This window comes from Ornithodoros turicata, chromosome 6 (genome assembly GCF_037126465.1).
Source record: "Ornithodoros turicata isolate Travis chromosome 6, ASM3712646v1, whole genome shotgun sequence".
NCBI lineage: Eukaryota > Metazoa > Arthropoda > Arachnida > Ixodida > Argasidae > Ornithodoros > Ornithodoros turicata.
Genome location: NC_088206.1, coordinates 66,099,789 through 66,122,692, shown reverse-complemented (window position 1 = coordinate 66,122,692; position 22,904 = coordinate 66,099,789). Strand labels below are relative to the sequence as shown.

Here is a 22,904-nt window from a genome sequence, read left to right as displayed (position 1 = left end):
GGTGGGCCCGACGTTTCTCCATCGGGAGTTACGTCATGACCTCAAAGCTCGGCGTATCTGCGTCGAGAAAACGTCGTATGCGGTTCATCGTGTGAATCGACGCCTAGTCGTCAGCGACCGTTGAAAACGACTGCTTTGAGAAACGCGCGTAGCGCCTCTGTCAACCTCTAAAACGACATTTCTTTCCGTCCAATCATGAATCCAATGATGCTTGACAGGTTGACACGCTTGCTGGCGCTATACGCGCGTTTTTCAAGCCAATTGGCATCCACGGTCGTCGAATGGTGCCCGTGTAAGAGGGGCACAGCATGGGCATAACACGTTTATAAACGCAGTTTTCTCACTAGGATATTTTTCCACTTGTGCCTTTATTGCACAACAGGAAGCCAGTTGCTGCATTTAAAGTTTACGTTGTATCTTTTGTTTTGTGCGGCGCTGCACTCGTTTGCTATAAGGGGACATCATGTGAGCAGCATCCTCCTTTTTATAATCCTGAAAGGTATTTAGGTTTTATTAGGCTTTTGGGCACACTTATTCATCCACTTTCGTAGCTTTCTTTGGCTTCTTCTTCTTGTCCTTCTTCTTGTTTTTCTTCTTCGTCCTCTCCTTCTTTTCTTCCTGATTGGTTGTCTCGTTTCCTTGCTTCGTTACCGGAGCTCCGCAATCTGCTGTCACAGCTGGTGTTGAAGGCGTGGTTGTCGTGGTGGTTGTTGTGGCGGTGGTGGTTGTAGGTCGAGTAGGTCTGCATGCAAACATCACAAGAAGTAAAAATATATTCGTATCCCGGCACGCCGTATTTGCGCGCGCATGGCAGTGCGAGACAAATACAACCGGTGCCAGATCGTCAACTTGTCGTTGTCACATAAAATTTTACTAATCTAATTTAATAATTAATAATGCATTAAATGCATCACTACGCCCATTGGTGGTGGTGGTGGTAGTGAAAGGGCTCGCCGTTTTCTACCTCACCAAGGTGTGCAACGTTCGTACGTAGGTAGGCGGGTATTATCTGCGGCAACGTCATCGGCAACGCATCGTCAGATCGGCAACGTCACGACAGACACACAGGGGAATGCGCGTCCTGGGCCCGTGGTGTTGGTGGTGCTGGTGGTGGTACTGAAATGGCTCGCCGTTGTCGGCCTCACAGAGGTGGGCAACGTCATGACTGACACCCTGGGAGAATGTGAGTCCTGGGCCGACTTCCAGGGGAACTGTGCCGACATATGTCTGAAAGCGTCTGAAGAAAACCCAGGAAAAACCCCAGACAGCACAGCCGGCACCGGGATTCGAACCCAAGTACCTCTCAATAATCCACCACGGGACTTGAGCGGGCTTACAAAAAGCGGCTGTGGAGCGCGCGAAATTTAAATATAGCGATTACTATCGCTATGTGAAAGTTTAGGATCGCGGCCTTGGTGCGGCCGTTCCTCTGGGCGTTATGTGCCTTATGACCCAGGAAGCAGATTATCCTGGTCCATTATTGTCGGGACACTGGAACTACCGGTCTTATATACAGGACCACGTTTGCCATTATTCTTCCAATAATCGTTGCAGCATGGGAATGTTAGTCTAAGGTTGCCATCAATCGGTCAATATTCGCTGGTCACGGGAAATGTGGTCGCCATATAGCCGTGAATCAGGGGATATTGACTGAACATGGGCAATATGGTCTACATGTAGCCGTCGGCGAAGGAATATTGTCCGAAAACTGGCAATACTGTTTACACATAGCCGTCGGCCAAACACTATTACGGGAATGTTGGAAATATGGTCTAATTGCCGGCGACCGAACAATATTCCATGAAAATGGACAATACTCTCTACATATGGCCACCGGCCAACGAATGTTGGCTGAAAACTATTAATATGGTCTAGGACCAAATACGACTAAATAATATTGGATTCAACTGGGCAATATGGTCTACATATAGCCGTAGAACAAATAACATGCCAGGCAGCACACAATATTGGGCTCATATTGGCTAAGCATTGGCGATACGGGTCCTATATGGGGCCAGTTCCGCATGACTTTCCCTATAGTGGCTCAAAGTTGGCAGTATGGGCCCATATGGCGAAGTTTGATCCAATATGCGCCCCATATTGCACATGTGCACCCGATATTGGCTGAAAATGCGGAAAATGGGACGAACCCGTGATGGGTACTTGCACCAAATGCCAAGCAACACGGCAAGATTGCACATTGAAGCGTGCGAAATACCCTACCCAATACGTCGTTACATCCAACAACATCCCGCAAACGATACAAATTGTTCGAAAGAGTGAACATCCGGCAATCCCACTGTAACGTGCACTGCAACTCAGCTTCTGAAGCTGATGCAAACAGCCGTCATCTTGCTTGGCAGTTGCCAATCGGTCGTAGCTGCGGAATAAAATGAAACAACTCAGAGCGTTTGGTCGTTTCAGCGAAATTGCGCGTCCTGCCACTCGTAATGCGCATGCGCGGCACTCGGATCGGTCCTTTTATTCGAGCAAAAATGTCGGTGGTTATGGTCTCTAATGACAATAGAAGCTGCAGGACAAGCAAAAAAGGCAATATCTGATCCGTTCAATAACGCAACGTGTCTTGAAGTTACTGCAAATGCAGTGCGAGATACTGAGGCGTATGTCCGTCAACGTCACCAAAGTGTTTCGCCCCTTTGTACTCTAGGAGTGGGCTGTAAGGTTTTGGTTCATATCGTACTGAGATCCCAATAAAGGCTTCTGAGCGATATTCCGTATGGGTACGGGTGTGTGTATGTGGGTATGAGTTATGGGCAAGCTTTCGCTTGTCCCATCCTACGGTTGGCAATGCGATTTCTTTGGGACTACCTGGATCCTAGAGCAAGACGGGCACTGCTCCTGCTGATTGGCAACCCTAATCCCGATTCAGCGTCGAGCTATAAGGCTTTGCCCAGCCGCCGCTCAGGAGAAGTCCACATTGATATCTGCGTGTAATGGTTGTACATCACACCGCATATGTCAGTCTTCAAGACTCGTCTAAGACCAACGTCTCAACAAAAACTGTCCAGTCTACGCAAAACTTGACATAATTTTTAGGATACTGAAGGCAACACGAGCGAATTGCACATACTGGTACTCACGAGCAAACATGTCGGTGTGCTGTGTTGCATGAAAGGGAATTTGAATATCCATGTATCTGATACTCATTGCAATCTCCGGATTCTTTGCACCTGCCGAGGCCTTTGGCATAAAACCACCTGTCTCTACTCCCAATGCCACTCATTCCGCAAGGATTTTGCGGCAGGTCGCACCTCGGTACCTCTGTATAAAGATTAACAAAATTAATTCACTGTCATTCATGTCACCCATTCTCGTAGTTGCCCTACGACGTAAACCAACGAATTATCCTTGTCATGCGAGGACGGTGGCGAACCCAATTAAAGCGGACCGGACGAGGAGCAATCGCATAAAATGAGTTCACTCAATAGCGCACGTCTCGTCAGGAGTTAAGGTAACAATTTTCGTCACAATCACGGACATATTTTATAGAAAATCCTAATTGAAAATTGCGTGCAACACTGCGCCAAAGTACACACCAACGACACCGCATTGTCCGTCATCGGGTCTAACGCTGCGTTGCGAAGCAAAGTGAGCGCTAGAAAAATGCCGGGTACATGAGCGCTCCTATTGCCCCCTAAAGTCAGGGTTGTCTCACGCCAGGCGTCGCCCCGAGCGATTTTATGCAGCTTTGCAACCAGTAATGCGAAAGATGGGAGTAATTTCGCATTCTATAAAACGAAAGCTTCATAGCCAAACACTCATAGACCTAATACGCAAGAACAAATCCGAACGTAGGCGACCTTGAATAAGAGAAGAAAATATTAGAAATGTCCAATACGAATTCCACTAGCCAATTTCCAGCGAGCACCGAATGCGCAACAGAGCAATGAAATCCAGCACGGAGGGATGGATGCAGACTCAGCAGCGAAAATACAAGCCAAGCCGAGTGTCTGGCACAAGTCTGAGAGTAGATGCGTGGTCCAGTCATCGCCGCTGCTATAGGCCTTAGAAAAAGACGCGAAAGTTACGACCCTGCTCTGTTGACGTTGTTGCAAAAGCCGGAGTTCTATTTTTTTTAGCGGAGGAAGGAGGGATCCGAAACTAGCAGCGAAACAAGCTTATCCCACTTGTGAAACATGCGTTCTCCATCGGGACGCAAAAGAACAAAATCTCGCCAGATCATCCAGGATACAGTCACTAGTTCAGTTCAGTTCCCCATAAGCCACTTCTATAGTATAGGACAAAGCATACGGTTCGCATCGTCTTCTCTCCACCCTGCAAATGCCACAGGAAGAAGAAACAGGAACACGGCAGCTGTGTTCATGTCGGTGCAGTGTCAGCAGTGTTATGAACCGCCGTTGTTCGATCCCGGGGTCTGAATTCTTTTTATATGAAGCGTACAAGCGTACAAGCCTCTCGCGTGCGCGGAGGAAAGCACGTGGAGCTCACCTTTTGAAATGCCACCAAATATTCCTACGCTTCATGTATTACGTGTTCCGCAATATAGACGCAAAAGTGTCTGCATTTCGAAATTATCCAATTACAAATTGTGTATTGTTATGTTTGACGATCAGCTTACAAAACTATACGCAATCGTATAGTAAATTACTTTGGTCCAGTGTTATTCAGGCCAACTGCGCACACAATGCTATACCAAGCTCCCCGTTGAAACAACAACAACAATACACTGTTGATGATGAATGGAAAAATCCGCAGCCGGGCGTTAAAAGGGGTACAATAGAGATACATTTTTCTAACCAACGCAATCATTCTTCAGCGTCATTAGTGAATTCTGACATGCGTTTCATGCGCTCCAAACATCTTAAGCAAATCAATTAGACTTACATGACAGATTCCGTAATACGAAGCAGCTGTTGAGCTTGGAAGCTCTAATTATCGGGAAACCGCGACCTTTCGTGCTATAACACGTAGCAACGATGTAGAAATGTTTGGTACGTGCTGAAATCAGGTAAATGACGGGATTTCAGAGAGGGGAAAAGGGAGAGACAGAAGAAAAGCATTATCCTTCCAGAGGGTGGCCATGAAGAGTCTCAACATAAATTTGTTGACCTATACAGAATGGCCGCATTGCGCAGATGTGAAGTCATGCGTGTCTCCTACGCGCTAAGAAAAGAATGAGTAAAACGGAGAGTAATTGCAGCTTCTACTCCCCTGCACTCTAAATCGTTTCACACATTTAAAGGTGTAAAATAGGTGTATTAACAAAGATCACACCCCTTTCACATCCTACAACTTTGTTTTGGAAGTTCCTGAGGGTGTAACAATGGTGTACTACATCCTGAGGTGAAATATGCATGGTGATAAGTGTGTCGCCTGGGTGTATAGAAAGGGAGAATGTTTATTTTCATTCACATGAACGAAAGTAAATATTTACAATAACAGGGAACGGCAAGTTACATTACAAAAGTGCATGGCGTGGATTTACAACACATCTACCATCTGGTAATGTATGCAGGTTTAGAATATCTGTTAAGATAGTGCTTAAATTTCTTCAAACACGTTGCTCCCCATTGGAAGACAGAACAAATGCAAGATAGTGCTCATCATACTCAACTGTAGTTAATGTTTGTATGAGAAAAATGGTATCAGAGTTAGTGACATATATGCCTGCAATCTCAACGAACACGGTAAGTCCTCCTAGGAAGATTCTTTGGCGACAACACAGCCAACAGCAAAGGTGTTATCATTATAAATCAACTGTACTTTTCACATAGACTATAGGTTCTGCTTGAATATCACGGTCATGAATTTAACTCTGGATTGCTTCTGGAGCATGTTGAAGTAGTATCTCCTTGGAACCATGAGTAGATGTAGCATTTCTGAAGAAGGGCTGCGGCCACACATACATTTGATAAAATAGATGGCTTCTTGCCAATGAAAGGGTAATGTTCTTAAAAATTTCGAGTTTTTCTAGCAACATCTTTAAATGATGGTGTTTCCCTTCGAAACGTATACACCATATAGCTAGGAGAGGACCAAACATCCTGATGAGCCGCGGATAATGAGCAATGTAATCCATTTTACAGGGGATATATATTTGTGGGTACAACACTGCAAAGCTTGAAGAAACGAATAAATGCAACGTCCTAGGTAATGAACATGCCCATGGGGGAGGTGCCTGCTCATGAGAAGGCTTACAATTTCACCAAAAAACAATATACAGCTGCCATGCTTCATTTTCAGGAGAAACAGTATGTCCAACGTACAGCGCAAGGTGTCGAAAGAGGCAAAATTTCTGTAAAGCAGTCTCTTTTATTACGCCCCCCTTTGACAACAAATGCTGGAAGACAGACTCAGGCTTGTTTTTATATGCAATATGCTAGTAATTGTGAATACACAGTTACCAGCATATTGCCACGAACCCAGCAGTTTTATTCGGCGTTACATTCTTTATACCCCAATTGCCATGAAGGTGTTAAAATACACCTTAAAAGGTGTGCGCCATGAACATTTTAATTTACACGCTTTAAGGTGTAAAACGATTTAGAGTGTAGACTGCAATTACAACACATTTTAGTCCCCTAACCCCGGCATTTACTCCCCAGGACTGCAAATTGTCACTGAACTTCGCGAATGGCCTCCTGAATGCAACAGTCTACGTAAATGTGTGTCCTTGGTCAATTTGATGGCATAAGGCTGTATAACTCAGCCAACATAGCAATTTTCCACCCACGCAGAGTAAGAAACAGTTAGCTCTTCTTTCTTCGCAGATTGTGCACTATACGTATGGCGCAAGATTTTATATCACTCGATATATGACGGTTGACGGTTTGCTTCAAAGTATTTTCGTGCATGCACACGAATTATGTACCTTGGACTCTTACAACAGAGCGTGAAATGCAGTCTCCACTCTGTGACATTCATTTACTCCCGTGCATTTACTCACGTTCACGCACGTCACTCAACGTAATGGTCATGTTCAGGCGAATGTACCAGATCACCTATGCTAATACACCTATGTTTCAAGTATAGCGCTGTTGAGGATACTAGAAGCACCGGTTCGCTCCTTGCGTATATGCGGATACTGTCGATGTTAACCGCTCCCTTCACTACTCGTACCTTGTCCAGCTACGTAAAGCAATGAATTATCTGATCATGCAAGCACGTAAACGTGGGAAAGGGCAGTGGCCAACCCTCAAGTTTAAGGGAGAGAGTACAAGTCACTGTCTAGAGGATCTCACACCACGTCCAGTTACATGATGGGAATTGATGTTATGAGTCTGGTACACAGAAGAAAGGACAACACAACAGACAAGCCTCAAATGCCAAAGAACAATGAAAGAAGGAAGTCATTGAAAAGTTAGCATTAGATGTGGGTTCGAGTCCTATAAAGCTGGCTAACATTTTCAGTGACTTCCTTCTTTCATTGTCCAGTTGCATGCACGCAGTAATGTGAAAGCAGTGAAAGTAATGTGGAAGTAGTTCGGAATTTCTTAAAATGAAAGTTTAATAGCCATTAATGCACATATTTAAAAATTAGTGTCAAAGTAACCGTTCCCGGAAGCTGGAGGACGGTGTTTGCACCGTTAATAGCACAAAGTCTTTGGCTCAGACGAGAACTATAGGCACAGACGCCGTGGGTTTCGTCAAACGATTAAGAACGTGTTGACACAGAAGATATTGCATGTACAACAGCAGCACGCTGACCAATCTAGACCAACGTTATGTAGACAAGTTAAAATGAACGCGAATGGGGCACGCGGCTCAGAACCAAAAAAGAAAATGTCTAGTATTGATGAATTCCTCTGGATGATCTGGACCGAGCCCGTCGGTACGCTGCAGAGTGATAAAATCAGGAACGGAAGGACCGAATTCGAATCCAGCAAAGATAAACAACAGTGAACTAGCCAAGAGCTTTGCAGAAGCCATAACGTAGATCTCATAAACTCAGCAACTCGGCTGCAACTAGATCGGCCTTTCAAAATGCGAAAATGACGAGGGTGCCCCGTTGGATTTCCTCCGAAATCGATGCTTCTCGGAGATGCAAGGAAGAGTGGCGGCGGAGGGAGTTGTAAAAAGGGGCATCCAAAACGTCCAGCGAAGCCTCTCCGAATTGAAGAGTGAAGCACGCATTCTTCGGAGTTTAAGTGAAATTAAGGGGGTGGGGGGGAGAGACCGGTCGTACAGCGGTTTGCAGTGGTAGTACAAAAATTTGCAGACAGACTTCAAAAGCAAAAAGCAGGAGAACGCCTGCATTGTTCATGTCAATGCACAACCAGAACGTCAGTGTTTGATGGAACATACCGCTGTTCCATTCCACATTCAATTCAATACACAGGGTGCTCATTTCTATCGGTTAGAGATTTCTGTTTATATGAAAAAGCTAAATACGTAAACGCAAAACAACAGGGACGTCTGTTGGAGGTGTTCTGCGCTTGCAAGGCGCAATAAAAACTGGGGTGAAACGAAAAGCCCATGTGCAGGGACAAATGGAACAAAAAGGACATCTTGACTACAATTACAGCCCGTCCTGTAATACATGACTAATTTGAATGAATACTGGCGAATTAATAAATACTGTGCTAATAATATGGCTTCTTTGAAATACTGGCTACAAAGAAACATCAAACCAGCTGTGGATTACAGCATGCAGGTCAGAGGACACCGGCTGCGAATGCGCCGTATGCAGATACTACCTGATGCAGCACCCTTAACGGCATTACAGATTATACATTCTCGTTCACTTGGTTCTAGCGTTGCACCGAGGGTCGATATCTTGGTTGTTCTGTGTAGAGAACTCGCCGTCATGAAAGTATACCACTTGCCTAGCTTTTTTTTTTTTTTCGTTTCTAATGGCACTGAACTGAAACAGCCTAATGTTAACATTCATTCGAGTGCGTAGAAGGGAAGGTTCACCTGTCTCGTGTTCAGTTCCAGGCCCACCTCGAGTTAGATCCGGGTTAGTTATTCCAGGATATTCTTCAGGGCCCAGTTGGAGTCTCCAGGCCCACTTCGGGTTAGATCCGGGTTCGTTATTCCAGGATATATTCCAGGAATTCGGATAGTTATGCCAGGTAGAATATTTTATTATCCTGTGTTAGGTCCGGCGAAGCAACGGTGGCTATGAGTGGCATACTTTCGTGAACAGATGGAGAGAGGACTGCAGGTAGGAGTGGGGAACAGGAGGGGATTTACTATGCGTTCCGAACCGACTTCAGGAGGAACTGTGCTACCATTCGTCTGGAAAGTTGAGCCCGGAGTCTGAGCCATTTTGAGTCTTGAGCCGGTGGTAGGATTCGAGCCCCACCACCGTCTTCCCACAGTCTTCAGCACCACCTTGGCTACCAGGAACGAGCATATGCTTTTGCCCCCCTCGGCCATGCCGTTGTTCCAGGTTGTTCCAGCTGAACACTAGAACAAGTACGGGCAGTTATTTCCACCCTATAGTGCTGCCCGCATGGCGCGTTTTTCTTGCGTAAAAGCTGAGTTTTCACGCCCAGCGCAAAATTTTGTACGTCGCAGCTACTCGTAGCGCGTGATTGACTGAATCAGAGCAAGTTTGATATTTCACGCAGCAGTCAGTTCACGGGCGTCCATGGCAACCAATCACGGCGCAGTAACTAGTTCCGGTCCAGCATCCTACTTCCTTTTTAGCAATGGGCGCTCTTACGAAAAAAGCTGCAGAAGGACATCTCCTCCAAGTAGAACAACTTTCGCTCGTGATGGTCCGTTAATCAGTTACAAAGGAACGCACACAAAAACAACCATTTCAGGAGGAAACAGCTAGGAGAGGAGAACGTTGCCAACACTTCGTAAAGCGCATGCGCCAAACCCGCTGTGCGCGCAGAAGTGGGATCTACGCCCCATGCGGTCTGACAGGCGTATTTTTTCACGGTGCGTGGCCATGCAGAGTTTTATGCAGTGCGATATTCACAGAAACACGCACCATGCGGGCCGGCCTTTATCCGTGGGCTTGAAACAGGACGTTGCAGTATTAACCAATTGACAGCTAGGTCCTTTGCTTTCCTCTCCCTCACTGACTCTCTCTGCTCGTCTTCTGCAAACAGCTATAAAACGTGTACCTGGGTGTGATTCCGTTACCTCGCATGTCACGTGGTCTTCCAAACTGGTTACTATTTTGTGCGCAGGCGCCTACCTCTGTCTACTCCGAGAAAAGCGACGTCGCAAAGGTGTGGAAAGGGCATTTTCTCTTACTCGATCACAACCCGTGTAGTAAAAGTGGCTTTTGCGCATCATGGAAAGCTATGAAGTGTGAAAAGACTAGGATTTTCCGCCTTACTCCTCTGTGACATGACACCTCACATGGAGTGCAAAGCTTCACCAAAAGCGTACGTTTATAACCCTCTATTTCACAACGGGCACTCCCTCCGCGTACAAGATGTGGTACCCTCCCGAATGTTTACTGTCCATTCATCTCATATTCAAGACTTTTTCACAGAACTATATGATCTCTACACGACTTCCTTTTTCGTCGGTACAGATAATTTGCCGAGTCGCCCATGGCAGGTAGGACACCCCATATTATTCCGTTGTACTGCGTGCACAATTTGGAAGCAAGGGGAATTGCAAGTGTGCAGGGTGAAAACATTCACGTCCAAAAACTCATGGCGGTGGTAGTGGTGGTGCTGGCGAAAGGGCTCGCCGTTGTCGGCCTCACATATAGGTGGGCAACGTCACGACTGACGCCCTGGGGGAATGTGCGTCCTGGGCCGACTTCTAAGGGAACTGTGCCGACATTTGTCTGAAAGCGTCTGACCAGCTCCCGTGGCACAGTGGTTAAGATGATCGCTTTCCACGCCGAGACTGGGAGGTGACACGGGTTCGAATCCTGTGTTCCGGCTGTGCTGTCTGAAGTTTTCCCTGGGTTTTCCGAAGAGTTTCCAGACGAACGACGGCACAGTTCCCGCTGAAGTCGGCCCAGGACGCATACTATGCCCCCTGTCCCCCACTCCTTCTTGCTGTGCACTCTCCATCTGTCCACGTCTGTACGCCGCTCATAGCCACAGTTGCTTCGCGGCGCCAACAAGGAAATAAAAAAAATGAAAGCGTCTGAAGGAAAACCCAGGAAAAACCCTAGACAGCACAGCCTGCACCGGGATTCGGCCATGGCGACATCATTAAGATATAACGAAACAACCAATAAGACTGAAATACGTGATTTTCGGAAACTTTTCGAACACAGCACAAGCAAGTCAGCTTCCCGTGTCAAATGAGTTTGACCTGCGCAAGTTCCCGCCCGTTGTACGGGATTGCAAATGCTCCTTTGTGTCCGGCTATACGACACGATATTGATAGCTCAAGCGGGACCCGGCGACTGAACACGAATTAACACAAACTTGCTCCAATCGGAAGTGCTTTGTTGCGATTGTCTAATATCCGTACATTATGTTGTTATTGCACGCACAGTGTTATTTGTTAGTTTCCGATGTTTTCATTCATTTATTTATTTGAGTGCGTCGACGATTGTGAGATGTTCCGTATCTGTGTATCGTTTATTTCTTCAAGGTTTTGAAAAGAAGTTGAAAAGCCCCCTCCCCCCCTCCCGCTTTCTTATTGTTCTCACTCCCGTAGTGGATTCGGCTTCTGCGTCTGATTCTTGTTCTTCTTCTTGTTCTTCTTGTCTTTTTTCTTTCCACCCTTTTCCTTTTCTGATTCGCAAGACGGTGCGGTCACAGTAGTTGCTTCTGTTGTTGTTGTCGTTGTTGGAGATTCTGTTTCTGTTGCGACGGTTGTGGGAACCATCGTCGTTGTCTTCTTCTTCTTGTTCCGTTTCCCAGAGCCTCTGCACAAAAAACACCACAAAAAGTAAAGGTACACAACATGGAACAGAGATACATGGCTTCGCTCACGCAAGTTTATGGTGCAAAAATTCAAATAGCACTACACGAACAGACAGGGTCGAGCGCCATGAGACAACTGTTTTTATTCTTGACAGACGTACAAAAAGCATTCCTGAACAGATAGCCCTAAACGTCCCCCCCTCCCCCCTCCCACCCCATACCCCACAAAAGCAAACCACTTCCAATTCCCTTTCTGAAACGCATGACATATAATTTTTAGTAGATCGGAAGTTGTTCAATTATGCGCGTGCATGCCTGCGTGTGTGCGCACCGGTGTCTGCTAAGACCAGATCAGATGCACTTTGAGTTCACACAAGGAAACGCCAGGAAACAATGCGTTACCTGAAGTGTGTATACATGGAACGTAACTCGAATAACCATGTTTTGTAAAAGTCCGAGCGTGAATGAGATCATTTCCTGTCGCAATGAACGCCGTCTAAAACTCACTTTGCACGTTCGCTGATCTCAACCAATGGTTCAACCAATTCAGCATTGTCCAATTCGCTTGGCGCCACTGCAAAGGTAAGAATACATGAACAAGGATATACGAAAGCTGAATAAAATCGTTACAGGAAATCATCCGATACCCTGCTTTCCGTATTAACTTCCTTGGTAAGCTCGCATCGGAGTAAAACGCAAACGTACAACAAAGGACGTGGACAATTTCTTTCAAAAGTATTACTCATTATTTGGTGCGATCATTACCGGAATGCCATGCTGGCTATCGGTTGTCATGTTCCCGCCTCAATGGCGATAATGAACAGGGTCCTCTGTACGTATTCGAGTACCATATGTTGTGAGAATAACTGACCTCTACACTACGTGGACGGCTACAAAGTTGAGTTTGGTCGACGCTAATCCTTTCAATGGATGTACCAGTGGAAGGTTGCCGGTGGAGTAATCATTGTCTACTCCTTCGGTACAAAGTGTGCGTGCAGAACCAATGGCGGAAGCGCGACACCATAGGACGGTAGAGAAGAGGAGAAGCGAAAAGTGAAGCTCTTTTCAGCAGATAACTAGGGGATACCAAATTGGTACTAGCTATTGGTACTCGATCGCTTGTGTACTTTCCATTTCTTCGTACTAGCTATGGCGAGCCGTCGTGAATGAGACGTCGCTCGCCGAACTTCCGTACTTTACTTGGTTGACCTGTTCGAGGGCTGTGTCATGCAAGCGCTCGAAGGGCGAAAGGGGTCTAAGCTTAGACTTTAGCAATTCAATTCTTCCAGGTGTGCCTAGAAAAGGCGATTCATGGGCAACCTTCAGCTCTTTCACGTTGAAGGCGCTGCGTTTGAATCGGTTCTTAGCACAAACCTCCTTCGGGAAATCTTGTTTTATTTTTGAAAACTGGGAAACTTTGGACCAAAAAGCTATAGCAGACGCAAAATACAGCTCATATGTTACACACACGTTAAAGCACTGCATGGAAAAGGTCGTGCACGGAACCCCTTTCGGACCTCGGGGCAGTTTCCAACAAGCAACATCGTTCGATATCGAAGTTCAGAGATATCAAAGAACGGATTCAGGGTAAATGTAAGCATACATGACGGCGATACCGATGTTGGTATCTTCTGGAATATTAGCGGAAGGGCATTACTTACGTTGAGCGTTGTCTTCTATCACCCAAGTGTACGCCAGAGAGACGAAAAGAAGGAACACGATAACCGTGTTCATGTTGATGTATATGATAGGGATGGCTGCAGTATCCGATTCCCAATATTATACTTATGTATACGTGTGCTGTAACACAGTCCGTCTAGGCAGGAGGCAATCGGGATGAAGTTCAGCCCCTCAAGCACCAGAGAGGAGTTGCAGTTCCGGTGACTATCCCTGCCAATAACCGAAGGAGAAACACGTTCGCAATATATTGCATTACAACAGAATGTCACAGGTACTCATGCCTATCAATCACTTTGTAAGAGGCACAATGAGAGCTCACAGAAGCAATTACACAATCCATTCGACCGAATTCGATTATCCACAGTCATCATATGTGACGCAGCTGTTTACTGTTTAAAGGAAGTCGTCATCAAACGCTCTCGATCAACAATTCGGGACCCTCGTGATTGTGATTTTCTGTGCGGTTCCTAGAAGTCGAGAATATCAAAGTAAATTAATCGTAATAGGCTAACATCGAACCGACATCGAGCAGGCATTCCATTGTGTTGAAATGGCACGCAAACGAGAAAAAAAAAAGAAAGAAACCTTCCAGGCGCAACTAGTCCTCGCGAAACTGAAATGAAAATACATGAGACTAAAAGAAAACGCGAGAATGAGAACTATACAAAACGCAGGCGGAGATTTCTAGGTTGCCTCCTAGACGCAACTGAACGCATTTCTCTTTATAACCGATGAACAACATGACGTACGAGGGCCAGTCAAAAAGGAACCTTGCAGGGACACTAAAACGCAAGAAAAAAATAGAAATGAAATAAAGAAAGGGTACTTCAAATTACGTTACACACCATCTCAATTTTGTACTTGTTATCATAATTCAAAAGTTTCATTCTGTTACGAAGCTACAATCGAAATTATACCAGACTCTTGCTTGCTTCGGCGCAAACCAGTGAACGACGCCTCAGCTCGTGCATCGGTGTTTTTAGCACGACCTACTAGATTTTAACGACCATGTCATAATCAGCAACCCCTATGAGGAGCCCGTCCGTACGATCCGCTAGGGGCGCTACTCATCGGCACGCGAGATCTGCATCACGATTGGACGATGGAAATTTGAATTCTGAACGCGCAGAAGCGTATATGTAGCAGACGACAGCAATAGCTCCTATGACAACGCGAAGAATGATGATGATAATCAACGTCAGAATGAAACATCTGTGGAATATCCACCGCTTGTACATCAATATTAAGGTAAGCTGAAGGACAAAGTATCTTAGAAGTTGAGGAAGCAATAACTGGGGCGATGAGTAGCACCACCGCTACCTTCGAGAAAATGCGGCGCTGGGAAGGGGTGCCTATGACATGGTCGTTATAATCTAGTAGGTCGTGGTTTTTATTCTATGCTGCAAGTGCACGCGCGTGCCACGCTATGGAGCAATCCCGGTGAAAAACATAGTGCCCGTTGCGAAGCAGATTGGCATCGCTGTCCGAAGGACATGAATATAAATGTTGTCACTGGAAATTCGCGAGAATTGTAGTGGGCTACAATTCATTAAAAAAATGCATTGAAAAGTTATTGAAAAATGCAGCCGTGTGCATCATGCCGCGCATATACGGCACGCTACGATTGGACCCATTCCAAATTCAGACGCTGACGTTATATAGGTATGGCCGCTCTTCTCCTGCTGTCTCATTGGATGCCGCCAATCTTTGCCTCCTGGAGATCCCATTCGTTGCCGCCGAAGACTACTCGATTTTCATTCAGTTTTTCTTCTAAACGGTACCGTTGTCCGGCATATGTAGCTTACTCGCACCACTTCTTTCACTCAGTCTTTCTTTCCATATAGTCATTTACCGCAAGACATAGTCGTTTTACCAACGCTCAGCGTTTCCATGACGTATTACATCACTATTTATCTGTATCGGTAAGATATATAGATTTATTATAATCCGAACGTTTGTTTTGTAGTTACTCGCACGCTGATTTCTAGCTTTTTGTGATCTGATTCCTCTGCTATAATGTTTTCTTTCTTTTTTTTTCTGTGTCCCTTTGCCTTGCTCACTATTTGATTATTAGTTTCCTGTAATAGTCATATATTATTCGATGTTGACTTGCCCGTAATACCAGGTGCTTCTGTTTTCTTTTTTTTTTTTTTTTTGCGTTCCCTCGTTTTTTCCCCTTGTGTAACGCGTCACGGACCCTCGAGGTGTACCGAAATAAATAAATAAATTAACGTCACCGATAGTAACGTAACAATTTAGACGTTGTGTAGCACACGAACGGACCTCATTCTAAACTCCATATTTGTGTCCGGTGACAAAGAGCTTTACAATGGGAACTTTTGTATTCTCGAGCAGTAAACTGTGTGAACACCAACATCACCAAGAAAAGCAGCGACACACACAAAACAGAAGGTAAAAACAAGATAAAATAATAATAATTTATCTGCCACGCAAACGAAATTTATTTTCGAAACAACGACGAAGTGAGACACACGAAAAGTAAAGGCTAAGGAATTTTTTTTTATTTTGTTAAAATTTCGTGTTAGCGCCGCGAAGCAACTGTGGTTATGAGCGGCGTACAGATGTGGACAGAGGACAGCAGGAAGGAGTGGGGGACAGGGGGGTTAGTATGCGTCCTGGGCCGACTTCACGGGGAACCTCAGACAGGACTGCCGATGACAAGAGTCGAACCCGTGTCACCTCTCAGTCTCGGCGTGGAAAGCGATCATCCTAACCACTATGCCACGGGAGCTGTATTTTCTTTTTCTTTTTTTTTCCAACGTTTATTATGCCACGGGAGCTGGTGATAAGGAACATATAACACCACATAAATTCAGCCACTAAGTGCAACAGCTACCATGCAACCGTACATACGAATACGTACAAGACACCACAACTACGACACCCAATACCACCTGACAAAAAAAAAAAAAAAATCTTTCAAGTCAATATTCAAGTCAGACCACATATATGGCACAAAACAATATTGATATTGTCAATATCAATATTGTTTTATGCCATATATTGTTCAACAGACTAGGGAGTTGTCGGGAGAAGCGGTGAAAACCTAAGCTAGTTCTGCGTTGGAGTAAAGAACATCGTCGTTTCTGACTGAGAGCAGAGATGCTGATTCCATCATTTGATAAGGAAAAAGCAAAAAGCGATTTTAATAGACAGTTGCCAATTTTTTTGTCTCGGATATAATAACGAATTAGACAGTATCGGTGCAACGAAGTAAATTTTAGGATAAGGTATTTCGAATATACAGAGGAAATATCCCAGAGATAACATTGGGTCGATCGATCAGCCATGTCCGCATCCTGCGCAGATGTCCTAGGGAAGTCCCATACCGATGTGAATATTCCCCTCTTCAAAGGCTGTGCTCAAGCTGTCCGGCGATGATCCGTCCAGGACTGGAAGCGGATGCACCTGCGCATTGTCACGTGGTCGCAACGGTCGTTGTACGTTGTACTGTGAAGTTCAATCATTGCGCAATCGAAACGCTACGGCAGGGTGTAATGTGTGTGCAGTTTGGGAATTGAAATTGTGGCGCCCGTGCGGTTTGACTGGCTTTCAGCAGCGATGGTGGAGCGGTCTCTGCGTCTGCCGTGGAACAACAACGTATATATTCTGATGATGAAGTGGGGAGGTTTTCCACTCTAGGAGTGGAAAACCTAAAAAAAGCCAACAACATGACGTAAGGCCGCCCTGGAGTGGGCCGCGGTGTCCCAAGGGCCGAGGATGGTCGACAAGTTGAAGGGGCGCAGCCAAGTGTGGCAAGCTGTGACTGCAGTGTACGCCTCTCGTTGATGCCTGCCGTGGAAACGCGGATTGGACGACCTGATTTTGAATGTACAGATTTTGAACCTATGTATTCCGGAATCCGCTTTTCAGTCTTATAATTGATGTGAGTTGTTTTCCGCTAGCATCCATGTTCTCTGTGACTGCGACTCCCCCTTGTCAGGTCATCTGTCTGTAGTGCGAAGCTTCAACCACAAAGAAAGGGACATACTGCAAAACTGCTAAGGTAAGATCAGTTTGGTGTAATGCTTTGTAGTGGTCAAGTTTATTCTGAACGCCTGCCTAAGTGGCCTGCCTTACACATCAGTTGCTGTCACTTATGCTGAACTTCATGCTGGTGTGCATCTTTTACTTGCTTCGATTTTCTTTGAATTTCTTCTATAAGATCATATTGCACGGCTCCTAATGCGCATGATTCAAGGGTACTGCGGAATGATTTTGGTGTTCATGCCAAATAGCGTCTCCTCACCCTTCACATCAACAGGCACACATGAAAACCGCATATCGTGGCATTATTTGAGTAACGCTATGTAACTAAGTTATATGCTAACGTTCCACCTTGGTGGAATATAAGTGTGCTTTAGATTTCTTAATGTGATTTGTGTGAATCTTCTTTCAAGGATGTATCTTGGGTCTCGTCTCATCTTGCGAACAGTTGTGACGCCTCCGACATAGCTGAGGCAAACGACTCTTCGCATCGGAAGCAACACAAGAAAACTTGAAATTTTTACACACTGAGTAAGTTAATTATGTCCCAATCTGCCACTTTGGAGGAATATAAGTGCATGTGCTTCAGATTTGATAATGTGATTAGCATGCATGTTCTTTGAAGCTCAATGTATCAACCATAAATGTGCAATCTCAAGCGCAGTCAGTCAACCTTCCTTTGATGTTTAGGCTGCTTTACCTGGCATTACGACAAGATTCCTGCACAAAGTAGAACGCAACGTAAGCCATCGAGCCGTGGTTTAAAGGATGCATCAGAACACCTGTCGAGAAAGATTTATTGCGTTACCTACAAGAAAGCATCATGCTGCACAAATTGAAAAGGCTGTTCCGTGAAAAGTTACTCATGTGTGATTGTGTGTACAGAGAAACATTCGCGTTGCACGTTGATTACCCCAATTGTTTTGCCCCATCCAAACATCCTTCGAATCGCTTGCAAGTGATTTATTTCTGACGAATTTAGAACACACTTTCGCGCGGGTAATTTTTGGTATATTTGGGGAATTGATGGTTAGGGTTTAGAATACATTTAGGATTTCATTTTCCCCAAACTGTTTTTGTCTCATTCAAGGGAATCAAGAGCATATACATGACCTAGCATAATATCAAGATTTCATCATTTGGAAGTGCTACGATTTTTTCGTTCGTTCTGAGTTAGCTCACATTACTCTTTTCACAGATTCAGTTTGGGATACGTTGAGGTAGGGTTTGCAGTTGATTATAATTTACTTCTTTACTGAATACTGTGGGACTGCAAAAGTATGTGACGCACTGAGTATGTGCTCTGGGAATATAGTTTTGCTGCTGTATGTTGTTCTGTGACTTGCCCGAGAGCTCTCACGCTCTAACAAAAGTCACAATCAAACATGGCTTTTTTATATTAATTATTCGATATTCTGTGGAGTTTGCCCAAATTTGGCATGTTACAGGGCTGTAATATTCGTGTAGCTATATCGTAAGCTCTCTATGCAGAACAGTGTAACTGTGTGAATAACTATACTCATGATTTTTCTAAAATGGAAATTTTCGAATCAAATTTACAACTCGTGCAGAAATAGAGTGTGCGGGTGCCCGCATGAGAATTTGCATGTTTTTTATCATGCATATATCGTGCATCTTTATAGTGATTTCTGTATTTTAATTATTATGATGACTAAAAATAAACAAGTTATTTCAATTTCAAATATGAAAGAGTATACTTCCGTCCGTCGTACGTCACGCATCCCGCACGTTCAAATGGGACCACCGTGGGAAGTCACTGGGATGTTCGATGAGCTGACAAAACGGTGTTCGTGGGGACGTCTTTTGTCCCGCCAGACCCGTTCCGCAGGATGTCGTGAGATCCCGTTTAAGACATCCGTGGGACCTCCGTGGGATCGATTTGTTCTGTCTGGGATAGTGCCTGTATAAGACAAATTTAGCGAGCTTCGAAGAGCTCTGTTCTGCAAGACTTGTATTTTTTGTTGATTTCTTCGGGATTTTAAAGGAGCTGTAAAGACATGGACGGACGGAAAGATATGCCGTAAACGACGTGCCGAACGACCACTCTTCAAGCTACAGTGGGTGTTATACCCAGGGTGTCGAACCGAACCCGAACCGAAAACCGTACCCGAACCGTTATTTTTGCCGGAACCGAACCCGAACCCGAACCGAAATTTTCAGAACACTGCTGAACCCGAACCGGAGAAGAACCATAAAAAATAATAGCGGTAACCGGTTCGCAACAAAACGGTTCGGACATAAAAGTCAGCACAAGAGTTCCTCTCCATCCCCGAACGAAGACACATCGGTATGATCATCACGCGCCTATATCATGGATTTCAGAAATTTTCACCTAGCAGTCAGACGACGACGTATAGTAAGTATACTTTCAGCATCTTTTTAACATGTTGAAGCGCAGTTGTCTTTGTGAGCGCCGCGGATGGCGCCCCACGCACGCGGTGATGCGGCGTCTACTCTTCAGAGACGAGGTGCCACGCGGACGAATGCAACAGGAATGGAGTAGGCCAGTTATGTAGCTCTACACGACGAATATGTGATCAAATAAGCGCCCAAGATTTCTTTTTACACCTGAGCAGTAAAAATTAAACAAGTTAGAAACATGAGAAGTGGAGAAGGAGCGTACGCAGAACGGTGCCTGTTTGATTGGTCGTGGTTTGAAAAGTAAATGTGGTTCTGCTTATTGGTAGTGCAGTTGTGTCGTGATACATTGCCTTTGTGAGGTTTTCCTCAGACGCTTTCAGACATATGTCGGCACAGTTCCCTTAGAAGTCGGCCCAGGACGCACATTCCCCCAGGGCGTGAGTCGTGACGTTGCCCACATACGTGAGGCCGACAACGGCAAGCCCTATCACCATCACGACCCCCCCCCCCCCCGCCTTTGTGAGGTGGATTAACATTAACTAGTACACTGCTGTGAGCTCAGACAGAGTAAGGCTGGCAGGCTTATTTTCGACATGCTTCAGTACGGTTTCAGATCGATTCACGCTGCGAAGGCAGTGTGCCGGCAAGTACTGTCGTCTATCTTACGCTGTCCATCTTATTAGGCTTCCTTTAAGTTTATCTTGCATATATAAGTTATCTTACTGGCACTGTGCGTGTGAAAAAGAGATTTTGGGAACAGAAAGTAGCGGGACAACACCGCTTCATCAGCGTGGACTCTATTTGCAATAAGTGTTCATCCATTTCTTATTTCTCTCACTAAAGACGTCAATGCAGACAACAGCAGTAAGCTATTAGCCACGCATTTCCTGATAAAAGCAGTTTTAGGGAACATAAAAAACGAAAGCGTTGAACCGGTTCGCGAACCGGTTCGGGGCTGCGAACCGGTTTGCCAACCGGTTCGGTTTTTGGCGTGGCCGAACCGGAACTGAACCGGAACGAAATCAAAACAACGCGAACCCGAACCCGAACCGAACCCGTATTTTTTGCGGTTCGACACCCTGGTTATACCCCAGTCGCACGGACTAATTTAGTGTCATTTCCGTGAAGTGCACTTCAACCAAGCGAATGTCACTTGCACTACGTGCTTGCTATATACGGCCTGAGTAAGTGCCGCGTAAGCGATGATTGCACAAAATATATATAAGAATAAATGGCATCAAAATGTCTAGGTGTGCGCCGGGGATGGAGCGAATGCAGCGACAGCTGTTGTACATATGTGATTATGCATGAAGCAATGATGCAGTAAGAGATTCTGCTTCCACGCACCTACAACAGCTTTGGCTACATTCCCCTAATTCCTTCTTTTGGCTATATTATCGGGTATGAACGCTCGCTTAATACTTGGTAGAAAATACTCAGACATTTTACACTCTGGAGAGTACCTTTATTGATGATTCCGGCATTAACATGTGATGAAGAGGCCTTTATGGACACTGAAATGGTTGGCTGCTGGTAGGACGTGCACGGGTTTCCATTTATCATTCGCATCTATGCACGATCCATATCGCATTCTTGTGTTGGTTGTGTCGTTCCGCAATTGCAGTCTCAATTCTTGTATTGTTGACTCTATGAGATGAGCCACAGGATACTTTGTACTCATCTTTCTGAACTTTCCGTAGCCGTTTAGTCTGCTCGTAACCGTATCTTGCCTATTGCACGGAGTCAACAACTGAGACGAGTTCTAAAATATCGACACATTGCTATCACACTGAAGTGCAGCACCCCACCGTATACTCAAGGAGTGCCAACACTGTTGTGCTTCACATTTAACCCCCACCCGCGCCCCACTCCCCGCACATCTCACCGATTCCCTCCCTAAAAAGCTTTAAAATGCTGGAGAAACATACTTATTGATCTTCTTCTTCATCTTCTTGTATTTCTGTTTGCGGTCACTTAGCATACGCAACAAAGTAGAGAGGGAATAAAGTGCGCCACCGCATTGGCGAGGCTCCAAGCTTTGATGTCAGTATGCGACCATCTCCTTTCTCTCTCGGACCTCTTCGGTCAAGGCAAAAGGTGGTGGTGGTGATGGTGAAAGGGTTCAAGGCAAAAACGAACGAAGAGCGAACCGAAGGACCAATGAAACGCGAGCGCGCAAGTTGGGCTGAAACGGCCCTGGGACATGCACGCTAGAGCCAGTACAACTCCTTCTGCTCCACACTCAGCTGAATTAGCTATAAAGCCGTTTCCTTATTAGACACCGCCAAAGACGGCGTGCTGACACACGACATTCGAAATTCGGGTATCTTTCGGTCTCAATGATTTCTCTCGTGGTTTTGTTCGTACATCTCGCTATCACTGTTTGGTTAAGAGACTATCATATTATCTCTTCCATAAGCTTGGCAAAAATTGTCGGCGGCATTACGGAACCAATAAATGCCACGGAATTTCGAAGCGTACGCGCGCAAAGACGCTCACCGCATGAGTCCCTAATGTCCGCCATTTTCAAACAAGGCAAGGTGAGGTCAACAAGGCGCCGTCTTGGGTGGCTTCAAATATGGCTGCCGGTTTATCTAACTATCACTCTATGTCGTTGAGCATAGACCATACGGTTACGCAGTTCTTCGTCGCTTTTCGACGTTGTAGGAGAAGCGGCAGCGCTCTTACTTGGGCTGTTCACACCATAATTTTTCGTTACGCGACTCCTGGGGGGGGGGGGGGGACCGGGGGGGATATGTTTCATGCAAAGTAAAAAAAAAGAGAGAAGGGAAAGTTATTCACGATGTGGGCTTGCTATTCCCAAAAGCTTTCAGACAAACAAACGAAGATACAAGCAGCTGAGATACAGAAAATTATCAAAAAGAACAGAAGAAACGGCTCCTCCACTAATCGTTGCGCATAGGGCGTATTAGAGAATGCCCAGGAGTTTAGATTCCCGAAGGCATCGTGTCAGCGCAGACGTGACTTCAGCGTGCTGAGCAGGGCCAAGTAGCACGTGAGCGAAAGCTCTCGGTAGCCTAGATAAGCAAG

General features: G+C 45.5%; 1 protein-coding gene and 1 long non-coding RNA gene across 2 annotated transcripts; both read right to left on the bottom strand.

Moving 5' to 3' along the window:
- Window positions 1-477: 477 nt before the first annotated feature.
- Window positions 478-4,388, bottom strand: LOC135398212 (uncharacterized). Its single transcript, XR_010424039.1, has 3 exons — window positions 4,273-4,388; window positions 3,102-3,282; window positions 478-742 (listed from the first exon to the last, which is right to left on the bottom strand). It is a non-coding gene; the product is annotated as an uncharacterized LOC135398212 (long non-coding RNA).
- A 7,084-nt stretch (window positions 4,389-11,472) lies between these two features.
- LOC135398211 (uncharacterized) lies at window positions 11,473-13,700 on the bottom strand. Its single transcript, XM_064629636.1, has 3 exons — window positions 13,445-13,700; window positions 12,291-12,357; window positions 11,473-11,785 (listed from the first exon to the last, which is right to left on the bottom strand). Exons 1-3 carry the CDS (start codon window positions 13,515-13,517, stop codon window positions 11,563-11,565), a joined length of 363 nt encoding a protein of 120 aa, XP_064485706.1. The 5' UTR covers window positions 13,518-13,700; the 3' UTR covers window positions 11,473-11,562.
- Window positions 13,701-22,904: the final 9,204 nt, after the last annotated feature.

Excerpts from the sequence above, each read along its gene's own strand:
- LOC135398211 (XM_064629636.1), bottom strand. The coding sequence starts at position 13,517 with ATGAACACGGTTATCGTGTTCCTTCTTTTCGTCTCTCTGGCGTACACT. Across the intron at positions 12,358-13,444 it reads GATAGAAGACAACGCTCAAC|TGGCGCCAAGCGAATTGGAC; the intron begins GTAAGTAATGCC and ends TTACCTTTGCAG. Across the intron at positions 11,786-12,290 it reads GAGATCAGCGAACGTGCAAA|AGGCTCTGGGAAACGGAACA; the intron begins GTGAGTTTTAGA and ends TTTTTTGTGCAG.